Source organism: Leptonychotes weddellii, chromosome 4, assembly GCF_054177405.1.
Source record: "Leptonychotes weddellii isolate Sample4059 chromosome 4, ASM5417740v2, whole genome shotgun sequence".
NCBI lineage: Eukaryota > Metazoa > Chordata > Mammalia > Carnivora > Phocidae > Leptonychotes > Leptonychotes weddellii.
The window spans coordinates 112,228,630-112,250,033 of NC_138372.1; the positions used below are offsets into that span (position 1 = coordinate 112,228,630).

At 37.0% G+C, this 21,404-nt stretch overlaps 1 protein-coding gene and 1 non-coding gene across 2 annotated transcripts in view; both read right to left on the reverse strand.

Moving 5' to 3' along the window:
• The window catches only part of PPP1R42 (protein phosphatase 1 regulatory subunit 42), a 47,893-nt gene extending 28,057 nt beyond the window's left edge, over window positions 1-19,836 (reverse strand). The window contains exons 1-4 of the mRNA XM_031029347.2: window positions 19,640-19,836; window positions 16,070-16,236; window positions 14,620-14,758; window positions 10,798-10,914 (exon numbers count right to left, since the gene is read on the reverse strand). Of these exons, the coding sequence (XP_030885207.1) occupies window positions 10,798-10,914; window positions 14,620-14,758; window positions 16,070-16,236; window positions 19,640-19,768 (552 nt within the window). The 5' untranslated portion in view covers window positions 19,769-19,836. The remainder of the gene's footprint in view (window positions 1-10,797; window positions 10,915-14,619; window positions 14,759-16,069; window positions 16,237-19,639) is intronic.
• A 683-nt stretch (window positions 19,837-20,519) lies between these two features.
• Window positions 20,520-20,649, reverse strand: LOC115941320 (small nucleolar RNA SNORA51). Its single transcript, XR_004076087.1, has one exon. It is a non-coding gene; the product is annotated as a small nucleolar RNA SNORA51 (small nucleolar RNA).
• Window positions 20,650-21,404: the final 755 nt, after the last annotated feature.

Sequence of the window (21,404 nt, forward strand, 5' to 3'; positions counted from 1 at the left end):
TTTAAAACTGGAACTCAATCACAAGAAAAAAATTTGGCAGAAATTCAAACACTTGGAAGCTAAAGACCACTCTGCTCAAGAATGTTTGGGTCAACCAGGAAATCAAAGAACTTAAACAATTCATGGAAACCAATGAGAATGAAAACACATCAGTCCAAAACCTATGGGATACTGCAAAGGCGGTCCTAAGGGGGAAATACATAGCCATCCAGCCTCACTCAAAAAAAAAAAGGAAAAATCCCGAATTCACCAACTCTACACCTTAAAGAACTAGAGAAAAAGCAAAAAACGATGCCTAAGCCATGCATTAGAAGAGAAATAATTAAGATTAGAGCAGAGATCAATGAATTAGAAACCAGAAACACAGTAGATTACATCTCAGAAAACTATACTCAGAAAACTATAGGACACTCATGAAAGAAACTGAGACAGACACAAAAAAATGGAAAAATATTTCATGGTCATGGATTGGAAGAACAAATATTGTTAAAATGTCTATGCTACCTAGAGCAATCTATACTTTCAATGCAATCCCTATCAAAATACCATCAACTTTTTTTTTCCACAGAGCTGGAACAAAGAATCCTAAAATTGGTATGGAACCAGAAAAGACCCCGAATAGCCTAAGGAGTGTTGAGAAAGAAAACCAAAGCTTGTGGCATCACAATCTTGGACTTCAAGCTCTATTACAAAGCTGAATCATCAAGACGGTATGGTACTGGCACAAACACAGACACATAGATCAATGGAACAGAATAGAGAACCCAGAAATGGCTCTTCAACTCTATGGAGAAAGCAGGAAAGAATATCCAATGGAAAAATTCCCTTCAACAAATGGTGTTGGGAAAATTGGACAGCCAAATATAGAAGAATGAAACTGGGCAATTTTCTTATACCATACACAAAAATAGACTCAAAATGGATGAAAGACTGAAACGTGAGACAGGAATCCATCAAGATCCCAGAGGAGAACACAGGCAGCAACCTCTGTGACTTGAGCTGCAGCAACTTCTTGCTAGACACATCTCAAAGGCAAGGGAAACAAAGGCAAAAGTGAACTATTGGGACTTCATCAAGATAAGAAGCTTTTGCACAGCAAAGGAAACAGTCGACAAAACCAAAAGACAACCGAAAGAATGGGAGAAGATATTTGCAAATGACATATCAGATAAAGGACTAGTATCAAAAAATCAATAAAGAACTTAATCAAACTCAACACCCAAAGAACAAGTAATCCAATCAAGAAATGGGCAGAAGACATGAACAGACATATCTCCAAAGAAGACATCCAAATGGCCAACAGACACATGAAAAAAATGCTCCACATCACTCGGCATTAGGGAAATACAAATCCAAACCACATTGGGATATCACCTCACACCAGTCAGAATGGCTAAAATTAGCCACTCAGGGAATGACAGATGTTGGCTAGGATGCAGAGAAAGGGGAACCCTCCTACACTGTTCGTGGGAGTGCAAGCTGGTACAGCCACTCTTGAAAACAGTATGGAGTTTCCTCAAAAAGTTAAAAATAGAGGTACTGTCTACAACCCAATGATTTTACTGCTAGGGATTTACCCCAAAGATACAAATGTAGTGATCCAGAGGGGCACCTGCATCGCAATGTTTATATCCGCAATGTCTGCAATAGCCAAACAATGGAAAGAGCTCAGATGTCCATCAACAGATGAATGGATAAAGATGTGAGAGATATATATATCCTGAGTAGTATTCCATTGTGTATATATATATGTGTGTGTGTGTGTATATATATGTGCGTATATATATGTATATATGTATATATATGTATGTATATATATATTTTTCTGTAGTCAGTCTATATTTCTATATCATTGATTTCTGCTGTTACCATTGTTATTTCCTTCTTTTGAATTGAATTTGCATTTACTTTTCTTGCTTATTGAGGTGGAAGTTAGATCATTTTCCCTCTTTTGTAATAGAGGCATTTGAAGCTATAAATTTCCCTCTAAGCACTATGCTACTGCATCCCATAAATTTTCAAATTTTCATTTTCACTTTCACTCAGTTCAAATATTTTCAAATTTTCCTTGTGATTTTTTTCTTTATCCCAGAGGTTATTTAAAACTGTGTTTTTAGGGGTGCCTGTGTGGTTCAGTTGCTTAAGTGTACGACTCTTGGTTTCAGCTCAGCTCATGATCTTAGGGTCCTGAGATTGAGCCCCATGTTGAGCTCAGTGCTTAGCACAGAGTTTGCTTGTCTCTCTCCCTTTGCTCCTCCCTCTGCTTTCTCTTTCTCTCTCTAATAAATAAATAAAATCTTAAAAAAATAAAAGTATGTTTTTATTTTTTATTTTTTTAAAAAGATTTTATTTATTTATTTAATTGACAGAAAGAGACAGGGAGGGAACACAAGCAGGGGGAGTGGGAGAAGGAGAAGCAGGCTTCCTGCCGAGCAGGGAGTCCGATGCGGGGCTCGATCCCAGGACCCTGGAATTATGACCTGAGCCGAAGGCAGTCGCCTAACCAACTGAGCCATCCAGGTGCCCCTAAAAGTGTTATTTTTAAATCCCCAAACATTTGGAGATTTTAAAGATCTCTTTCCTTTACTCCTAATTTAATTCCATTGTGGTTAAATAACGTACTCTGTAAAATTTCAGTTTCTTAAAGTTTTTGAAGCTTGCTTTATGGCTCAGCATATGGACTATTTTGGTGACTATTCCAACTTCTGTTCTTAGGTGGAATGTTCTGAGAGTCAATTAGATTAATTCAGTTGGCTGTGTTGTACCAATCTTTTATATCCTTACTGATTTACCAGCTACTTAGAGAGAGTGTTGAAATCTCTGTTTTAATTATGTATTTGTCTGTTTCCCTTCTGCCAATTTTTGCTTTCTGCATTTTGAAGCTCTGTTATTAGGTACATATATATTGAGGAGTGTTATGTTTTCTTAATGAATTGGCACTTTTTAATCATTATAAAATTTCCTGATCTATCTCTGGTAATATTTCTTATCCTGAAATCTGTTCTATCTTAATATAGCCACTCCAGCTTTCTAATCTTATTATTTGTGTATATATTTCCCTATAATTTTACTTTTAACCTGTATATATATTTACATTTAAAGTGTGTTTCTTGCAGAGAGCATGTGATTGGATTTTCAAAATCCAGTCTTACCATCTCTGCCTTTTAATTGGAATGTTTAGACTATTTACATTTAATATAATTACCAATATAACTGAGTTTAAAGTACCATCTTGCTATCTGTCTTATCTGTTCCCTTTTCCTCCTTTCCTGCTCCCCCCTATTTTTGCATCTCATTTTCTATGACTGACTTACTAGTTATAAATATCTTTGTTATTTTAGTGGTTGCTTTAGGGTTTAGAACAATCATCCTTAAATTATTTCTTCAAATAATGACATCACTTCATATGTAACCTTAGTATACTGACATTTCCTCCCTCCCTGTCATTTTTGCTATTGTTATTCTACATTTTACTTTTACATATCATTAACCCATGATCTGTGGTTATTATTTTTTTTTTAAAAATTGATAATCTTTAAAGATTTTATTTGAGAGAGCGTGAGAGAGTGCATATGCATGTGAGCACACAAGTGGGGAGAGGGGTGGGAGTTGGGGGTAGAATTGGAAACAGACTCCATGCTGAGTGCAGAGCCCAACATGGGGCTTGATCCCAGGATCCTGAGATCACTACCTGAGCTGAAATCAAGAGTCAGACAGTTAACTGACTGAGCCACCCAGGCACCCCATTTCTCCACATTATTGCCAACACTTGTTATTATCTGTCTTTTTAATTATAGCTATCTTATCAGGTATGAAGTGGTGTATAATTGTGGTTTTGATTTACATTTCCCTAATGACTATTGATGTTGAGTATCTTTTCATGTGCATATTATCCACTTCTGTATCTTCTTTGTAGAGTATCTATTCAAGTTCTCTGCCCATTTATAAATTGGATTGTTTGTCTTTTTCTTATTGAGTCGCGAGAGTTTTTTTTTTTTAATATATTCTGGACACGATGGCTGTTATCAGTTATAGGACTTGCAAATATTTTTCCCCAGTCTGTTGGCTTGTCTTTTTCACTTTCTTAATGGTATTCTTTGAAGTACAAAAATTTTTAATTTTGCTGAAGTCCAATTTATTTATTTATTTATTTTTGCTTATGCTTTTGGTGTTGTATTTAAGAAGTTTTTGTCTAATAGAAGGTCATAAAGATTTATCCCTATGTTTTCCTCGAACAGTTTTGTAGTTTTAACTCATATTTCAATCTTTGACCAATTTTGAATAGATTTTTGCTTATGTTATAGAAGAGATCCAACTTAATTCTTTTATATGCAGCTATCCAAATATCTCAGCACCATTTGTTGAAAAAACTATTCTTTGCTCATTGGGTTTTCTTGGTGTCCTTGTCAAAAATCAGTTAACATAAATGTGAAGGTTTATTTCTGGATTCCCAGTCTCATACTTATGACAATGCCACACTGCTTTAGTTAATACAGATTTGTAGTAAGTTTTGAAATAGGAAAGTGTGAATCCTTCAATGTGGGGTTTTTTTTTTTTTTCCAAGAAGGTTTTGACTATTCTGGATACCTTGAAGCCACTATTTTTTCAAAGCTATTTTCTGCTTTCTTCTTCGTTTGGGCTGCTATAACAGAATGCCATTGACTGGATGGCTTAAGCAACAAGCTTGATTTCTCACGATTCTGGAGACTGGTAAGTCCAAGATCAAAGTGCTGGCAGATACTGTGATCTTGTGAGAGCATTCTCCCTGGTTTGTAGATGCCTGCATTCTCATTGTATCCTCACATGGCTAAGAGGGAGAAAGCTGTGATCCCTTCTCTTCTTTAAAAAGACTCTAATCCCATTCATGAGATCTCCAGCCTCACTCAAGACCTAATTATTTCCCAGAGGCCTTGCCTTCAAATACCATCACCCTGGGGATTAGGGGTTTCAATTTATGAATTTTAAAGGGACACAAACATTTAGTCCCCAGCATTGCCCCTACTCCTCCTAGGACTCCATTTACATACATGTTTGAATGCTTGTTATATTATACAAGCCACTGAGGCTCTGTTCATTTTTTAGTGTTTTTACTTTCTGTACCTCTAAGTTTCAGTAATTCTAATCCTATGGCTTTAAGTTCACTGATAATTTCTTCTGTAATATCTTATCTACTTTTTTAATTTAAATTTTAGTTAGTGAACATACAGTGCAATATTGGTTTCTGGAGTAGAATTCAGTGATTCATCGCTTACATACAACACCCAGTGCTCATCACAACAAGTGCGCTCTTTAATGACTAATCTACTTTGAATCCCATCCAATTAATTTTTCATTTTAGATCCATTTTTCAATTCCAAAAGTTACTTTTTTCTTTGCGTCTTCCCTTTCTCTTCTGTTTGTGTTCATGCTGTCTTTAAATTCTAGACCATATTTATAATAGCTTTTTAGAAGTCCTGTCTTCTAATTCCATCCTCCATTGTCATTTCCAGATGTTTTTTCTTGAATTACTTTTCTCCAGTTGTGATTTACATTTTCATGGCACTTGTTTGCTATCCCCCTCCCTGCACTGTGGTCTGGAAAGTGCCTTCAGGCAGAAAGCTGGGACAATTAGAGATCTCACCTTGTTTGTTTTCTTTCTCTTAGGGTCCACAGTCCTGTGCACCTCTAGTCTAGTGTCTGAAAAAGTTGTTTCACATATTTTATCTGGCTTTCTGGTGTGTGTGTGTGTGTGTGTGTGTGTGTGTGTGTGTGCGCGCGCGCGCGTGTGATGATTCTTGTTTTGGTTAATACCTCATGGCCCATTATATTATTTTTAAATATAATTTTATTTCCCCTTTTTTCCTATTTTCTGATTCTTGTACTCTTATTTGTCATATGTTGGATCTCCTGAATTAATTCTCTACATTTCTTTTTTACTTGCTTATTTTCCATTTTTTCTCTTTTGTTGTTTCTTGGAGACTTACAAAGTTTTATCATTTAAGGTTTGTATTGCATATTTAATTTCTTCTATCCTATTTTAAATTTTGCTTTGATTTTTGAACCACAGTCTCTCTGGTTCAACTTCTTCACAAATTAAACCTGTCCCCGGTGACTTTAATTTTTAAGGTATTCTATCCAGGTAATCTTTTAATTTTTTCTTCATTCATCTCATCTTATTTGGAGTCTAGCATTTTTGTCCTGTTATATATTGAAGTTTCAGGTATGGAGAAGTTTTCATGAAAAACCTGAAGTTTTTCAAGCCATAACATGGAAAGAAATTTCTAAGAGGTTCATGTGGCTTTGTTTAGAAAAAAGTGCAAAGCCCTATTAAAGCACTCCATTTCTGAAATATGCAAAAAAACATGATACTTGACCAGATATAATCTCACTGTTGCCAAGTCCAGTGGATTTCTGTCAACGTATTATCTGCTCTCATGTCAGCCACTCAACAGCATCAAATGCAAGGAGCCATTCCCTCTTTCTTGAAGCTTCTTTTTCTTGTCTTCTCATCATTAACGTCTCCTAGTGCCTTCTCATCTAAATGATCTCTAAATATTGGAGTGTTCCTGGCCTCATCTATTCTCTATCCCTACTGTCTTTCACCCAGAGTCACAGCTTTAAATATCCCATTAATACTGTTGATTCTAAAACTTTCCTATCTTCTCCTGTCAATTTCAGTGTCCAATAGGCATTTCAATAGAAGGAATTCTTTTATTCCTTCCCTTGTATTTCCCAACTTGTAAAGGCTACCATGGTCTCCCCAGATCCTCACACAAAAAACAAGGATTCATCCTTGATTCTTCTCTTTCCTTTATTCTTGTGCATCCTACTCAATAAGTCCCATAGGTTCAATCAAAAAAACATACCTCCAATCCATCCACTCCTTTTCATCTCCAAGCAACCAGCTTTTCTTAACCTTTGCAGTAGTCTCCCAACTGATCTCTTTGCTGTTATTCTTGCATCCCATTCTTTATTTTATTTTTATTTTTTTTAAAGATTTTATGTATTTGTTAGAGAGAGTGAGCAAGTGAGTGAGAGAGCCAGCAAGTGAGAGAGCACGGGCAAGGGGAGAAGCGGACTCCCCCCTGAGCAGGGAGCCTGATGCAGGGCTCGATCCCAGGACCCCAGGATCATGACCTGAGCCAAAGGCAGTTGCTTAACTGACTGAGCCACCCAGGCACCCCCTTGCAACCCATTCTTCACATAGCTGATAATTTTTTTTTTTTAAAGATTTTATTTATTTATTTGACAGAGAGAGACACAGCGAAAGAGGGAATACAAGCAGGGGGAATGGGAGAGGGAGAAGCAGGCTTCCCGCGGAGCAGGGAGCCTGATGCGGGGCTCGATCCCAGGACGCTGGGATCATGACCTGAGCCGAAGGCAGACGCTCAACGACTGAGCCACCCAGGCGCCCCAGCTGATAATCTTCTAAAAAATATAATCCTTTTAGTGACTTTCTATTGCATTTAGAATAAAGTCAAACTCATGACTCTGGCCTAAAAGATCTTTATGATCTGGCCTCTATCATAATATCCATGTTTAACTGTTGCCTCTTAATTCATTCAACAATTATTATTATTTTTTTAAAGATTTTATTTTTTGACAGAGAGAGACAGCAAGAGAGGGATCACAAGCAGGGGGAGTGGGAGAGGGAGACCAGGCCTCCCGCTGAGCAGGGAGCCCGATGCGGGGCTCGATCCCAGGACCCTGGGATCATGACCTGAGCCGAAGGCAGACGCTCAACCAACTGAGCCACCCAGGCTCCCCTCATTCAACAATTATTTATTGAGTATTTACAATGTGTTAGAGACTGAGCTAGGCACTGGGGTCCCTATCACAGTAAATTGGTCTCTTTTTTGTTCCTAGGATACTTAGAATCTTTAAGTCTGCTGTTCCCTATGCTTGGCATGTTCATTCTTAGCTCTTTGCACAGATTTATTCTTTATCATTCTTCAGATCTCAGCATAAATGTCATTTTCTCAGAGGCCTTTTTTGATAATCTGATTTAAAATATCTACTGAGGCGCCTGGGTGGCTCAGTTGGTTAAGCAACTCCCTTCAGCTCAGGTCATGATCCTGGAGTCCCAGGATCGAGTCCCACATCAGGCTTCCCACTCAGTGGGGAGTCTGCTTCTCCCTCTGACCCTCTCCCCTCTCATGCTCTCTCTCATTCTCTCTCTCTCAAATAAATAAATAAAATCTTTAAAAAAAATAAAATAAAAAATCTACTGACTCCTTTTCTATTATGTCATCCTATTTAATTTCTTCATAGCCTTTTTCATAATCTCTGCTTATTTATTTTCTGACTGTTCCCTCCCCTGTCTCATTTTAATGTAAGCTCTTTGAGGGTAGAGAACCTGTCTGTCTTGATCATGGTATCCTCAGTGCCTAGAACTTTTTCTGAAGGCCTAGAGCAGTGCCTGGCACATACAATATCATAAATATTTTTAATAGATTAACTTGATTGGGATGGGTTCAGGACAAACTATACAGAGGGGGTAACATTGAGTTCAGTCTTAAAAAATAAGGGTTTGTTTATTTAGACATTTATTATTGGGCTGAATAATCAATAATAATGAAAGTATTTATTTTGGTTACACATTTATCCTGATTATGAACATTAACATAGCCTAAGAATCACTGTAGGTGAAGTAGCTTGGTCTTTTTTTTTTTTTTTTGAAGAATTTATTTATTTATTTGACAGAGAGAGACACAGCGAGAGAGGGAACACAAGCAGGGGGAGCGGGAGAGGGAGAAGCAGGCTTCCCGCTGAGCAGGGAGCCCAATGCGGGGCTCGATCCCAGGACCCTGGGATCATGACCTGAGCCGAAGGCAGACGCCTAACGACTGAGCCACCCAGGTGCCCCGAAGTAGCTTGGTCTTAATGTCATTCAGAAAAACTTCCTTTGGGATCATTTGGAGGCTAGCATTTTTGTCCTGTTATCAAACTTTGATTTTCTGTTCAGAGTTAAAAGCATAAAGAGGGGCTTCTGGGTGGCTCAGTTGGTTAAGTATCCAACCCTTGATTTTGGCTCAGGTCATGATCTCAGGGTTGTGAGATCAAGCCCCACATTGGGCTCCAGCTCAGTGTTGCATCTGCTTGAGCTTCTCTCTCTCCCCTTTCCTGTGCCCCTCCTCCCTCTCACCTGTGCTCCTGCTCTGTCTCTTTCAATAAATAAATAAAATCTTTTTAAAAAGCATAATAGAATAAGGCTTTAAGAATAATGACAATAACTGAAATGAATCTTGGTAGTTATTATAATTAACAACTAATCAGATCATTTAAAATATACTCACCACTCATTACCAGGCATTGTGTATAGAACCTGGCTTACAAAAACATTTTGGAAAAATACTTATACTGCACTTAAGATTGATGCCAATTTTGGAGACTGGAATTCTCCACTTTTCTCTCCCCAGGAAAAGTGAGCTTCTGTGCTTGGCCACTCTGTTCCCATTTTCCATGTGGTGAATTGGGAATGTAATACACAGCACAAGTCTTCTCTACTTAACAAAAACTTAGACTCCAGGCTTTGTCATATGCATGTATAGTGTATTTCATATAAGGCTGTTGATCTATCACAAAATCATATTATTCATACAAATACTGCAAAATCATAGGAAAATTAAATAATTCTGATGAATACAAAATGCCCAGTGGGGAAAAAATCTAGAAGAGCAGTCTAAAACTTAAAATATTTTTGAATGCAGAATTTATCCCATGAACTTCTTATATCTTTCATGTTGTAAGTTGCAACAATTTGATCGAGTCATGCTTCCTTATTGGTCTTTTTATTTTAAACATCCATCCTGATTGTTCAGTGGCATTTTGGGTATTTTGGGGAATTCTTTTGTAGTTTAATACATGTAATAGTTTCATAATTATCTCCTGCTTATAGTAGTTATGGGACTAGCTAGGTAATAGATCTGAATTTGGAAACAAGTCAGGGGAAGCTTTTTAAGGTCAGTGGATAGCTGTCTGGAAGTAGTTTTGAAAACAAGAGCTCTGTTTATGGGGGAAAGAAGCCCTTTGTTGCTCCTGTCGCTCCAGGTAAAGAAATTATACCACAGCCCACCCCACTGCCATACCAGAAACTGTGAGGTCATGGCAGTGGCTCAGCTTACAGATGACTGTTTCCAGGATGCCTTCTCTAGCCACAGGCTGAGTTAGTGCCACCACAATACTTATGGAAACAGAATCACATTGTAGTCCTGTTACTTGCTGACTGTAGGTTTTCTGAGCCCCAGGACTGTACCCTTCCTTCCTCTTATCTACACAGAATAGTACACTGTCTGACAGACATGTAGATACTCAGTACATATTTGAATGAATACATGATTGAATGAATACGGTATGATATGACATAACATGCTGTGAATATAGCTAGTGCAAATTAGAGTAAGTTCAAGATCCAGATACTTGCCCAAGGAGGAGCAGCCAGGAGAGAGCTCAGGTCTAATCACAGTTACTAGAAATTCATTCATTGGGAGATCAGAATTAAGTTGTAAGAAATCTAGTCTCTAGAGGGAAACATTTGATGGAAAAATAATACAGGGAGGAAAAGCATATATTTCCTTCTCAGAGAAACCTCTTTCTGTTGGTGAGGGGTGGACGTATTGGGGTATGGAAGAGAAAACCAGGTAAAAGGGCAGAGTTAATGCAAATAAATACAGTAAGAAGTAGAGATTCATATGCTAGTTTTAGAGTTAATCCAGAATAGTTTTTAAAGTAATAAATTTTATATGTATTTAGAAAAATAAGTACTTTTTAATCACAATTTCATGTAAATACTTTAAAAATAATTTTTCTTTACACTACCTTCACAAGCAGAAGTTGGTTGTCAACTGCTATGAGCTGATTAAGATTCTCCAGTATTTCTAGGTCTTTTATGTCATCAATATTGTTATTGCTGATATTCAATATAGAGAGGGATTTCTGTAAGAAAAATAGCATTAGTAAATAGTCTAATTAAATGCTGTATATAGGAAGCAGAAATCTTAATCTGTGAAAAATTTAAGATTTATCAGTTCAGGTTGTTTTACTCTTTTTTTTTTTTAAGATTTTTTATTTATTTATTTGACAGAGAGAGAGATAGCGAGAGCAGGAACACAAGCAGGGGGAGTGGGAGAGGGAGAAACAGGCCTCCTGCTGAGCAGGAAGCCTGATGTGGGACTTGATCCCAGGACCCTGGGATCATGACCTGAGCCGAAGGCAGACGCTTAACGACTGAGCCACCCAGGCGCCCAGGCTGTTTTACTCTTTAGGCAAGAAAATTAAAAGCCATGGAGATTTTGTTTTTATGCTGTATTTTTTTCAGACATAACTTTAAGGACTTTAGTAATTGTGACATGACTTACTATTTTTGTCTAAAGTTCCTTCATGAGTCTGATTTTCCTCTTCTGGAATATAAAAGAAATTTATAGAAAAAAGAAGCCAGGAATCAAGAAGCAAAGAAAGAGAAAAGATGCCCCAACAAACAAATGATAACAGTGTAGAAAAATGCTTATTTCAGTTTAAGGAAATTATCATTTTCTGTTAACTGTCACTAAGATTTATACTTACATAGGAAGAAATAGTTTTTGTCTGTTTTCCTAAATAGGAAAAATGACTAAAAGATTTATCTGGTTTAATTTTTTTTAAAGATTATTTATTTATTTATTCATAAGAGACAGAGAGAGAGAGAGGCAGAGGGAGAAGCAGGCTCCCCGCTGAGCAGGGAACCCGATGTGGGACTCAATCCCAGGACCCTGGGATCATGACCTGAGCTGAAAGCAGACGCTTAACCATCTGAGCCACCCAGGCGCCCTGTCTGGTTTAATTTTTATCTTTGTCTCTCTCTATAGTTTTCTCTTGACAATCCGTATGTTCAGAAGGCACTTAAAATAACGATTAGCTAATTAACAAGCAGTATCAACATCAGCTGTTAGTGAGGACATAAATATACAATAGAGAACACTAAACCAAAGCCATCTTAAAATCTATGGCCTAATAATTTCTATCAAGATTGAGTCGACCCACCAAGGCATCCATAACCAACCTTTAGAGAAAATACTTCTTGATACTTCTTAAGAATTTAAATACAACTTAAAAAATTATGCCTTATATTTAGAATTTTGGAATCTGCTTGAATCTATGCAAAAATTGAGCAAGCAAAAATGTTTGTACTGGTGTTTGTAATAAAACTGGCCATCCCCACAGAGGGATCAATTTATTTGGGTCAGTTGAGGTGAGCTGAGACACATTTGATTCTATGGGGAGGATAGGGAGAGGGTAGGATAGAAATCAGATCACTTCTTTCTTTTCCAATTTAAAGGACTATTTTTCAATTTTTATAACTTTGGTTCACAAACCTTCTATTGCCCTCTGTTTCTGAGCACTCTAAAATAAAGCCAATGAAATCTGTAAAAACACAACCTGTTCCCTTTACATCTCTTGCCCCGGAATTGAAGGTAGCGTATCCTAATAAATCCCATTTTGAGAATTAGCAAAAGCCTCCACTGAACCCTCTGGCTTCTCAACTAACTGTGACACCTTCACAATGTAACTGGGTGTCAGGTCACAGTGGGAGCATCGAATGTAGTGCTTCCAGATCTACCTGCTTCTGAGGAGGCAGAGCTGATGTAGTGCAACCTACAATCAAATCAGAATCCAGCAAGAAAACAATTATCATCATCATGATTCTTTAAGTTGTTTAAAATTTGCCAAATAATTGTGCATGACTCTTTCCTTAGGCTTTTTCCTAATATTATAAATTTTGAATCATAATAATAACCAAGGCTGAAATTATGAATGCATTGACATCTGGATTAGAACCTAATAATTTACATAACCGTTCCACATCCTTCTTTTGATCCTTTTAGTACCATAGAGGCAGGCATTATTATTCTCACTTTATAGCTGCTGAGTCTCTGAGAAATTATGTGAGAAAAGTTAGTTTTAATCCTCAAATAAATTCTCAACTGTTTGGAACCAGAAAAGGCCCTGAATAGCCAGAGGAATTATGAAAAAGAAAACCAAAGCTGGTGGCATCACAATCCTGGACTTCAAGCTATATTATAAAGCTGAATCATCAAGATGGTAATGGGTACTGGCACAAAAACAGACACATAGATCAATGGAACAGAACAGAGAACCCAGAAATGGAACCTCAACTCTATGGTCAACTAATCTTTGACAAAGCAGGAAAGAATATCCAATGGAAAAAGGACAGTCACTTCAATAAATGGTGCTGGGAAACTTGGACAGCCATATGTAGAAGAATGAAACTGGACAATTTTCTTACACCATACATAACAATAGACTCAAAATGGATGAAAAACCTAAATATGAAACAGGAATCCATCAAGATCCTAGAAGAGAACACAGACAGCAACCTCTGTGACTTTGGCTGCAGCAACTTCTTGCTAGACACATCTCAAAGGCAAGGGAAACAAAAGCAAAAATAAACTATTGGGACTTCATCAAGATAAAAAGCTTTTGCACAGCAATGGAAACAGTCAACAAAACTAAAAGGCACCTACAGAATGGGAGAAGATATTTGCAAATGACATATCTGATAAAGGGCTAGTATCCAAGATCTATAAAGAACTTTTCAAATTCAACACCCAAAGAACAAATAATCCAATCAAGAAATGGGAAGAAGACATGAACAGACATATCTCCAAAGAAGACATCCAAATGGCCAACAGACACATGAAAAAAATGCTCCACATCACTCAGCATTAGGGAAATACAAATCCAAACCACACTGGGATATCACCTCACACCAGTCAGAATGGCTAAAATTAGCCACTCAGGAAACAACAAATGTTGATGAGGATGCAGAGAAAGGGGAACCCTCTTACACTGTTGATGGAATGCAAGCTAGTGCAGCCACTCTGGAAAACAGTATGGAGTTTACTCAGAAAAAAATAGAGCTACCCTATTGCCCAGCGATTGCACTACTAGGGATTTATCCCAAAGATATAAATGTAGTGATCCCAATGTTCATAGCAGCAATGTCCACAATAGCCAAACTGTGGAAAGAGTCCAGATGTCCATCAACAGATGAATGGATAAAGATGTGAGATATATACATATATATATATATATATATACAATGGAATATTACTCAGCCACTGGAAAGGACAAATATTTACCATTTACTTTGACGTGGATGGAACTGGAGGGCGTTATGCTGAGCAAAATAAGTCAATCAGAGAAAGACCATTATTATATGGTTTCACTCATATGTGGAATATAAGAAACAGCATAGAGGATCATAGGGGAAGGGAAGGAAAACTGAATGGGAAGTCATCAGAAAAGGAGAAAAACCATGAGAGACTCTTAACTATAGGAAACAAACTGAGGGTTGCTGGAGGGAAGAAGGGTGGGGGTGTGGGGTAACTGGGTGATGGGCATCAAGGAGGCACGTGATGTTATGGGCACTGGGTGTTATATGCAACTGATAAATTATTGAATACCACAACTGAAACTAATGTACTATATGTTGGCTAATTGAGTTTAAATTAAAAAATTCTCAACTGGCCATATAAACATACAGAGTATACATAATGTCCAAATATACCTTTGCTACCTTCCTGTTCCATTATAACTGTTAATAACTATATTCTTTGTCAGAATACTCAAATGTGGCCTTACTGCCAGAGAATGAAGAGTTCTTGGATCAAACAGAAGCTTTTCTCCAAGGGGAAGCCTCTGACTCTCAACATGAAGCTCTCTTAGTCCTTCTAATCCTTCTAAACCTTCTATGACAGCAATGTAATTGCCTCCCAGATACCTGCAAAATATAAAACAATTTTAAATAGACATTCTGAGAACATCATGGTCTGTAAACATGATAAAAACATAACAATCACTGAGCTGAGTGAAAACTACATATGTGGAAATATGCAGAATCTTCTTTGTAATGAATCAATGAAAGGTTTATTTATATGATTCTTACACTTAATTTAGTCTAAGAAATAAGTTTATTTTTTTTTAAGTGAGAGAATTGGAATAGTCGTTATTAAATGATCTGCCAGTATTCTTTTTATATGTTGGGGTGAAGAATCATCTGGGTAGGTTTTTTTTTTTTTTTTAAGAATTTATTAATTTATTTGAGAGAGAGAGAGTGAAAGAGAGCATGAGGGGGGTGGAGGGAGAGGGAGAGAGAGACTCCCTGCTGAGCAGGGAGACCAACACAGGGCTCCATCCCAGGTCCCTGAGATCATGACCTGAGCTGAAGGCAGATGCTGAACCAATTGAACCACCCAGGCACTCCATGGGTATTAGGTTTAAAAATGGAAGATTTTTGGGCCTAACACCAGAGATTCTCATTTGGCTATCTAGGTCAGAACCCAGCAATCTGCATTTTTAATCAGCATTTTCTACCCCACTCTCTTCCCATTCTGAGGTTCTTAGCCCACTTTTTGAGAAGCACTAATAATTCTTCCAATCTGGGAAAATTGAATACACCAGTCTTCATTGTTGAGTTAAAATCATTATAGGCAGTAAATGCCTTTTTACAGTCAAATCAACAGTATCAACTCTATGACCCTGCCCCTTTGAGATGTGTGATTCTGAAAGGAGAGCTCATCTGGTTTCCATGGAAACTTTTTTCACCAGTTGTCTTTTTTTTTTTTTAAATCTTTTTTTTTTTTAATTTTTATTTATTCATTTGAGAGAGAATGAGATAGAGAGAGCATGAGAGGGGGGAGGGTCAGAGGGAGAAGCAGACTCCCTGCTGAGCAGGGAGCCCGATGCGGGACTCGATCCTGGGAATCCAGGATCATGACCTGAGCCGAAGGCAGTTGCTTAACCAACTGAGCCACCCAGGCACCCCACCAGTTGAGTCTTTAAGGATGCTTTAGGTATCCTTATACGTGGTTAAGACAACTCACCCGCCTGCAAAAGAAAAGTATATCAGGCTTAATGAAACAAATTGCCAAGTATTACATGTGTAACAGGTTTTTTTTGTACTAATAATACTATAGGAGAATAAAAATTGAGGTCTGTTCCACAAAACTGCAGATAATGGAAAGGCCTGTATGCAAAAATATTACTGTAATGATGACGAATAATTACATTACTTAAAAATAAAAGCACTTACAGTTTTTCCAGTTTCTTTAATGACCTGAGGTTCTCTATACATGAAATACAGTTGTTTTGTAGATATAAGTGGGTCAGATTTGTAGCATAATTCAAGTTAGTCATTTGACTAATACGGTTATCATACAAATATAAAACACTGAGATTTTTGCAAGGAGAGAGGTCTTCCTAAAAAGAAAACAAAAACAGGTCATACTTAATTTCTCCTGAAAATTTAGAAGTTTGTTTTTAAGAAAGTTTTTCACTTAATCATTCTGCAGTTTTCCCTAAGTTTAATATAAAAGAACAGCATTTCTCTGTTCTTAGCACAGTCAAAATGAGTCTCGAATGATTGTAAAATTTGTTCTAGGTTTTAGTATTCTGTAACTATATCGATAAGCAGTTTTCCTTGGAAGCAATTAGGTTCCTCTGGAAGTTGGAAGTATTTAACAAATTATTGCTTCAACATTATAAATCAGGGTTTTTTTTTTAAGATTTTATTTATTTGAGAGAGAGAGAGAGTGAGAGCAAGAAAGAGAGAACATGAGCGCAGTGGGGGAGTAGGGGTGGAGGGAGAGGCAGAAGCAGATGCCCTGCTGAGCAGGGAGCCCAAAGTGGGGCTCAATCCCAGGACCCTGAGATCATGACTTGAGATCATGACCTGACCCTGAGGCAGACACTTAACCGACTGAGCCACCCAGGCGCCCCTGTAAATCAGGTCTTAATCTTTCTGTAGGATTAGAAGTAAACTTGTTTATGATACTGAAAATGGGAAGTCATATAGCTATTCAAGAGCAATAGATTAATAAACTATGATAATGCTATTGAAGGGAATACTGTTTAACCATTAGATATCCTTTAGTTTCTTTAGTAATATTTTGTAGATCTCAAAATGAAAACAGTACATTCAATATGACCCACTATTGTAAAATTATATGAATACATGCCTAGAAAAAAGACTGGAAGGATACCACCTACATGTTAATAGTGGTTTTCTCTGCATGATGGGATTATGCCAGTTTCTTTTTATATGTATTTCATAGAAATGCACACCAGTTACTTGTTTTTTTCTGATTGAGAAATTTTTATTGATAAGTAACTGTTAGGAACATTCATTTCTCTTAAGTCTGCTGTCAACTATAATCTACAAAAGCAAATTACACTTAAATTATAATGTTCAACAAAGTGAATTAAACAAACAAAAAAGGCAGCCACCAATGAACAAAGTGCAATGTGTTTTCTCACACCAGTTACTTTTGAGATAAGAAAATAATTAAAGGTGGGGTGCCTGGGTGGCTCAGTTGGTTAAGCGACTGCCTTCGGCTCAGGTCATGATCCTGGAGTCCCAGGATAGAGTCCCACATCGGGCTCCCGGCTCAGCAGGGAGCCTGCTTCTCCCTCTGACCCTCCCCCCTCTCATGTGCTCTCTCTCTCTCAAATGAATAAAATCTTTGGAAAAAAAAAAAGAAAATAATTAAAGGTATTTTTTAAAGTCTGCCATTTCTTATGTGGTGGTAGAGTCAGCTAGAGTAAGTAGGCAAGAGGTAAAGTTAAGTTATGCTCAAAAGTACCTCAGGTTGGGGTGCCTGGCTGGCTCAGTTGGTAGAGCCTAAAACTTTTGGTCTTGGGGTTTTAAGTTTGAGCCCCACATTGGGCATAGAGATTATTTAAAAAAAAATAAAATCTTAAAAAAAATCTCAGAGATTTTAAAAAATATAACCACATCTTGGGAATCTTAAGTTTACAAGGTGTTCTTAGTGTGAATTTTTTTTTTTTTTTTTTTTTGAGAGAGAGAGCACGGGTGCACGTGCATGCGATAGGGTGGGGGGAAGGACAGAGGGAAAGGAAGAGAGAGAATCCCAAGCAGGCTCCATGCCCAGTGCAGAGCCTGACGTGGGGCCCAATCTCATGACCGTGAGATCACGACCTGAGCCGAAATCAAGAGTGAGACACTTAACCAACTAAGCCACCCAGCCACCCAGGTGCCCAACTGAATTATACTTGGCCCTTGAACAACATGGATTTGAACTGCATGGGTCCACTTATACATGGATTCTTTTTCTGTAAATACTGTACAATACTGTAATGTATTTTATCTTCCTTATGATTTTCTTAATAACATTTTCTTTTCTCTAGCTTACTTTATTGTAAGAATACAGTATATAATACATATAAAGAATATGTGTTAATTGACTTTATGTTTTCAAGACTTCTGGTCAACAATAGACCATTGGTAGTTAAGATTTTTGGGAATCAAAAGTTATACAAGGATATTCAATTGTGTTGGGTGGTAGGATGTTGGGGAGTGTGGGGGTGTTGGTGTCCCTAACTCCTGTATTGTTCTAGGGTTAACTGTACTTTAACTAGTTTGCTTTCCTCCTAAAAAGATCATCTAAACCAAAGGAGCACTGATTGTGAGGGGACAAAAGAACATTAAATGGAGGCTCTCTGCAGAGGGCAAGGCTGTAATGGTATGATGAGGTAGAGAATTTTCTGGGCAATTGGATTCATGGGGAGAAGAATCACTAAGAAACTGGAAAGAAGGGATGCTGGGTGGTTCAGTCAGTTAAGCGTCTGCCTTTGGCTCAGGTAACGATCCCAGAGTCCTGAAATCGAGTCCCACACATAAGGCTCCTTGCTCAGCAGGGAGCCTGCTTCTCCCTCTGCCTACTGTTCCCCCTGCTTGTGTGCTCTCTGTCTCTCACAAATAAAATAAAATATAATTAAAAAAAAAAAGAAACTGGAAAGAAATACAGAATAGGAACTTGGTAGGGTCTTTGCAAAAAAAGAAAAATATCTTAATTGACAATTGTGCCTGGGGCTTTGGTATTTTTTTCATTCATTTTGATAAACATTTATTAAGCATTTAATATGGGTTAGGTGCTGTGTTGGATGGGGGGATTTAGAGTGATGTGAACAAAACAGACATCATCCCTGCCCTCATGTACCTTATATTTCTGAGGAAATTTCTCTCATTAGCATTTTATTGTAGACAATGGACACCAATCCAAATAGCCTAAAAGGGTTTTTGCTCCTTTTAAAGTTTCCCAAATTAAAGCCAAGAATTAGCTTAACACAGAGAAAATATAGTGTCAGAGTATATCCAAACAAACATAATCTTGTCTGATATAAATTATAGTATAACTTCCATTTATATAACCAGTTAAATTATGAGTGAAAAAGATTTCACTGTTAAAGTTTTGAAATAAGGTATTTGCATAGTTAAATCTTGCTATCTTGTTAAAAAAACCTCATATTCCAAGGACCTGGAATTATACAAAAGTATTATCTTTGAAATTATTTTCCAACATACACTTTCAAATCTAGTTTGCTACATTATAGAATATTTCAGGGGGACATATATATTTAGCACATATATTTAACAATCATGATGGTATATTTTATAGAGACTTAGTTTTAATAATTGTAACATCAAAAGCAGGAAATTAAAATGAAAACACAATATACTAATCAAAATACAGTTAATAAGTATGATCAAAATATAGTTAATAAGAATGTATTTTCTGACACCTATTTTCAAACTTTACATTGTTAATTATGTAAAAATAGGAAATAATTTCAGAATTCTTACAATTGCATCTATATTTTTGTCTGAAAAATTTATATGAGTTATTTTCTTCAGGTATTGTGAAGTGGTTTCTTCTTTTCGGGGTTTAAGATTGCTATTTTTGGCAATTAAATCCAGGGTTAGTCGAACCATGATTTCTCTCTAAATCAAACTCTCAGCAGTAGCTCGGTTCTAATACCATGTCAAAAGTAGGTTTAGGCATTGTTTTATGCCCAACTTTCTAAAAATAAAAGAAAAAAAGGAATATTATGTACATTGTAATTTAGGAAAAATTATTTTGACTTTTTAATTTTCTTATATAAAACTATGTGATAGCTACTTCAGAGACATTTTAAAGACACTTAGGTATTTTCTAAGTTTATAGACTTAATTCTTTTTATAAAAAGATTTAAAACATCAAAATTAATTAAATATACAATGCTCATTCACTTCTACTTTTAAATCTTTTCCTCTCCTTAGTACTGAGTTGTTACTGTTGGCATCTTTTAAAGGATTTTTTTTTCCTCTAAAGAAATATCATCTGATGTTCTCATGTGAAGACACTAAGGCTCATAGATTTGTCTCAAACTACTCAAGGTAGTGGCAGTTGGGAATGAGACCAAGTCTTCTGGCTCCTTTTTTCATAGTGCCCATGGTGATCATATTTTCTAAACCCTCAAAACAGAACACATTGTGGGAGAACCTTGATTATGTACGTAGGACAAGGGTGCAAAATACTTGAAAGTGGAGCAGGCTTTGAAATTTTATGTTACTACAACTGTAATCCACAAAGAGGCAACATAAGACAGTGTTTTTGAGTCCAGACTGCCTGCGTTCAGATTTTGGCTCCATTGCCCCCTGATTAGGCAATCTTGGGCAGGGTACATCAGTTTCTTTTTTTTCCCCGTGTACCCCCATTCCCAGTACAGACCAGGCAAAGGGCCTGGGCTGAGGTGTATTTGGTGGGTTTACTCTGCTTTCTCTTTCTGTACGGTCCATGTAAGAACACAGCCTGTGGTAAGCACCAGGACACTACGTTACCTCTGTTTCTTATACAATTAGGTTAATAATGGTACCTACTTCCAAGGGATATTTTGAAGATTACATAAGATAATCATGTATAGAATATTCTGCATGGTGCCTGGTACACAGGTCAATAAATGTTTGCTATCACCATCATTATTTTTTTTTTTAAAGATTTTATTTATTTATTTGACAGAGAGAGACACAGTGAGAGAGGGAACACAAGCAGGGGGAGTGGGAGAGGGAGAAGCAGGCTTCCTGCCGAGTGGGGAGCCCGATGCGGGGCTCGAACCTAGGACCCTGGGATCATGACCTGAGCTGAAGGCAGACGCTTAATGACTGAGCCACCCAGGCGCCCCTCACCATCATTATTTTATTGTTTTGTTCACAGATAAGGTGAATACTATTTACTTCACTGTTTCACCTGGAATACATTAGGGCTATTAAATAAGGGGAACATACTATTAATAAAATTAATTAATAAAATATTGCTTCATGTAAGAGATTCATATGTGGTCCATAAGTTTAAAGTAACCCATTTTTTTTTCAATCATCCAGAATGTATAGCTATTTAAGTGATAAACATCCCAGTTTTGTAAAACTTACTGTATTTTTGAAGTATAGTTTAAAATTGAGCATTATTTTCATGTATCTGGAATTTCACTAACCAAACACCTCAGTTTGCATCATATTCTGGACATGGAATCAATGCTTCAGAAGAAAATGAATTTAGTAGAAGATGGATTCCAATTTGTATTCTCATACA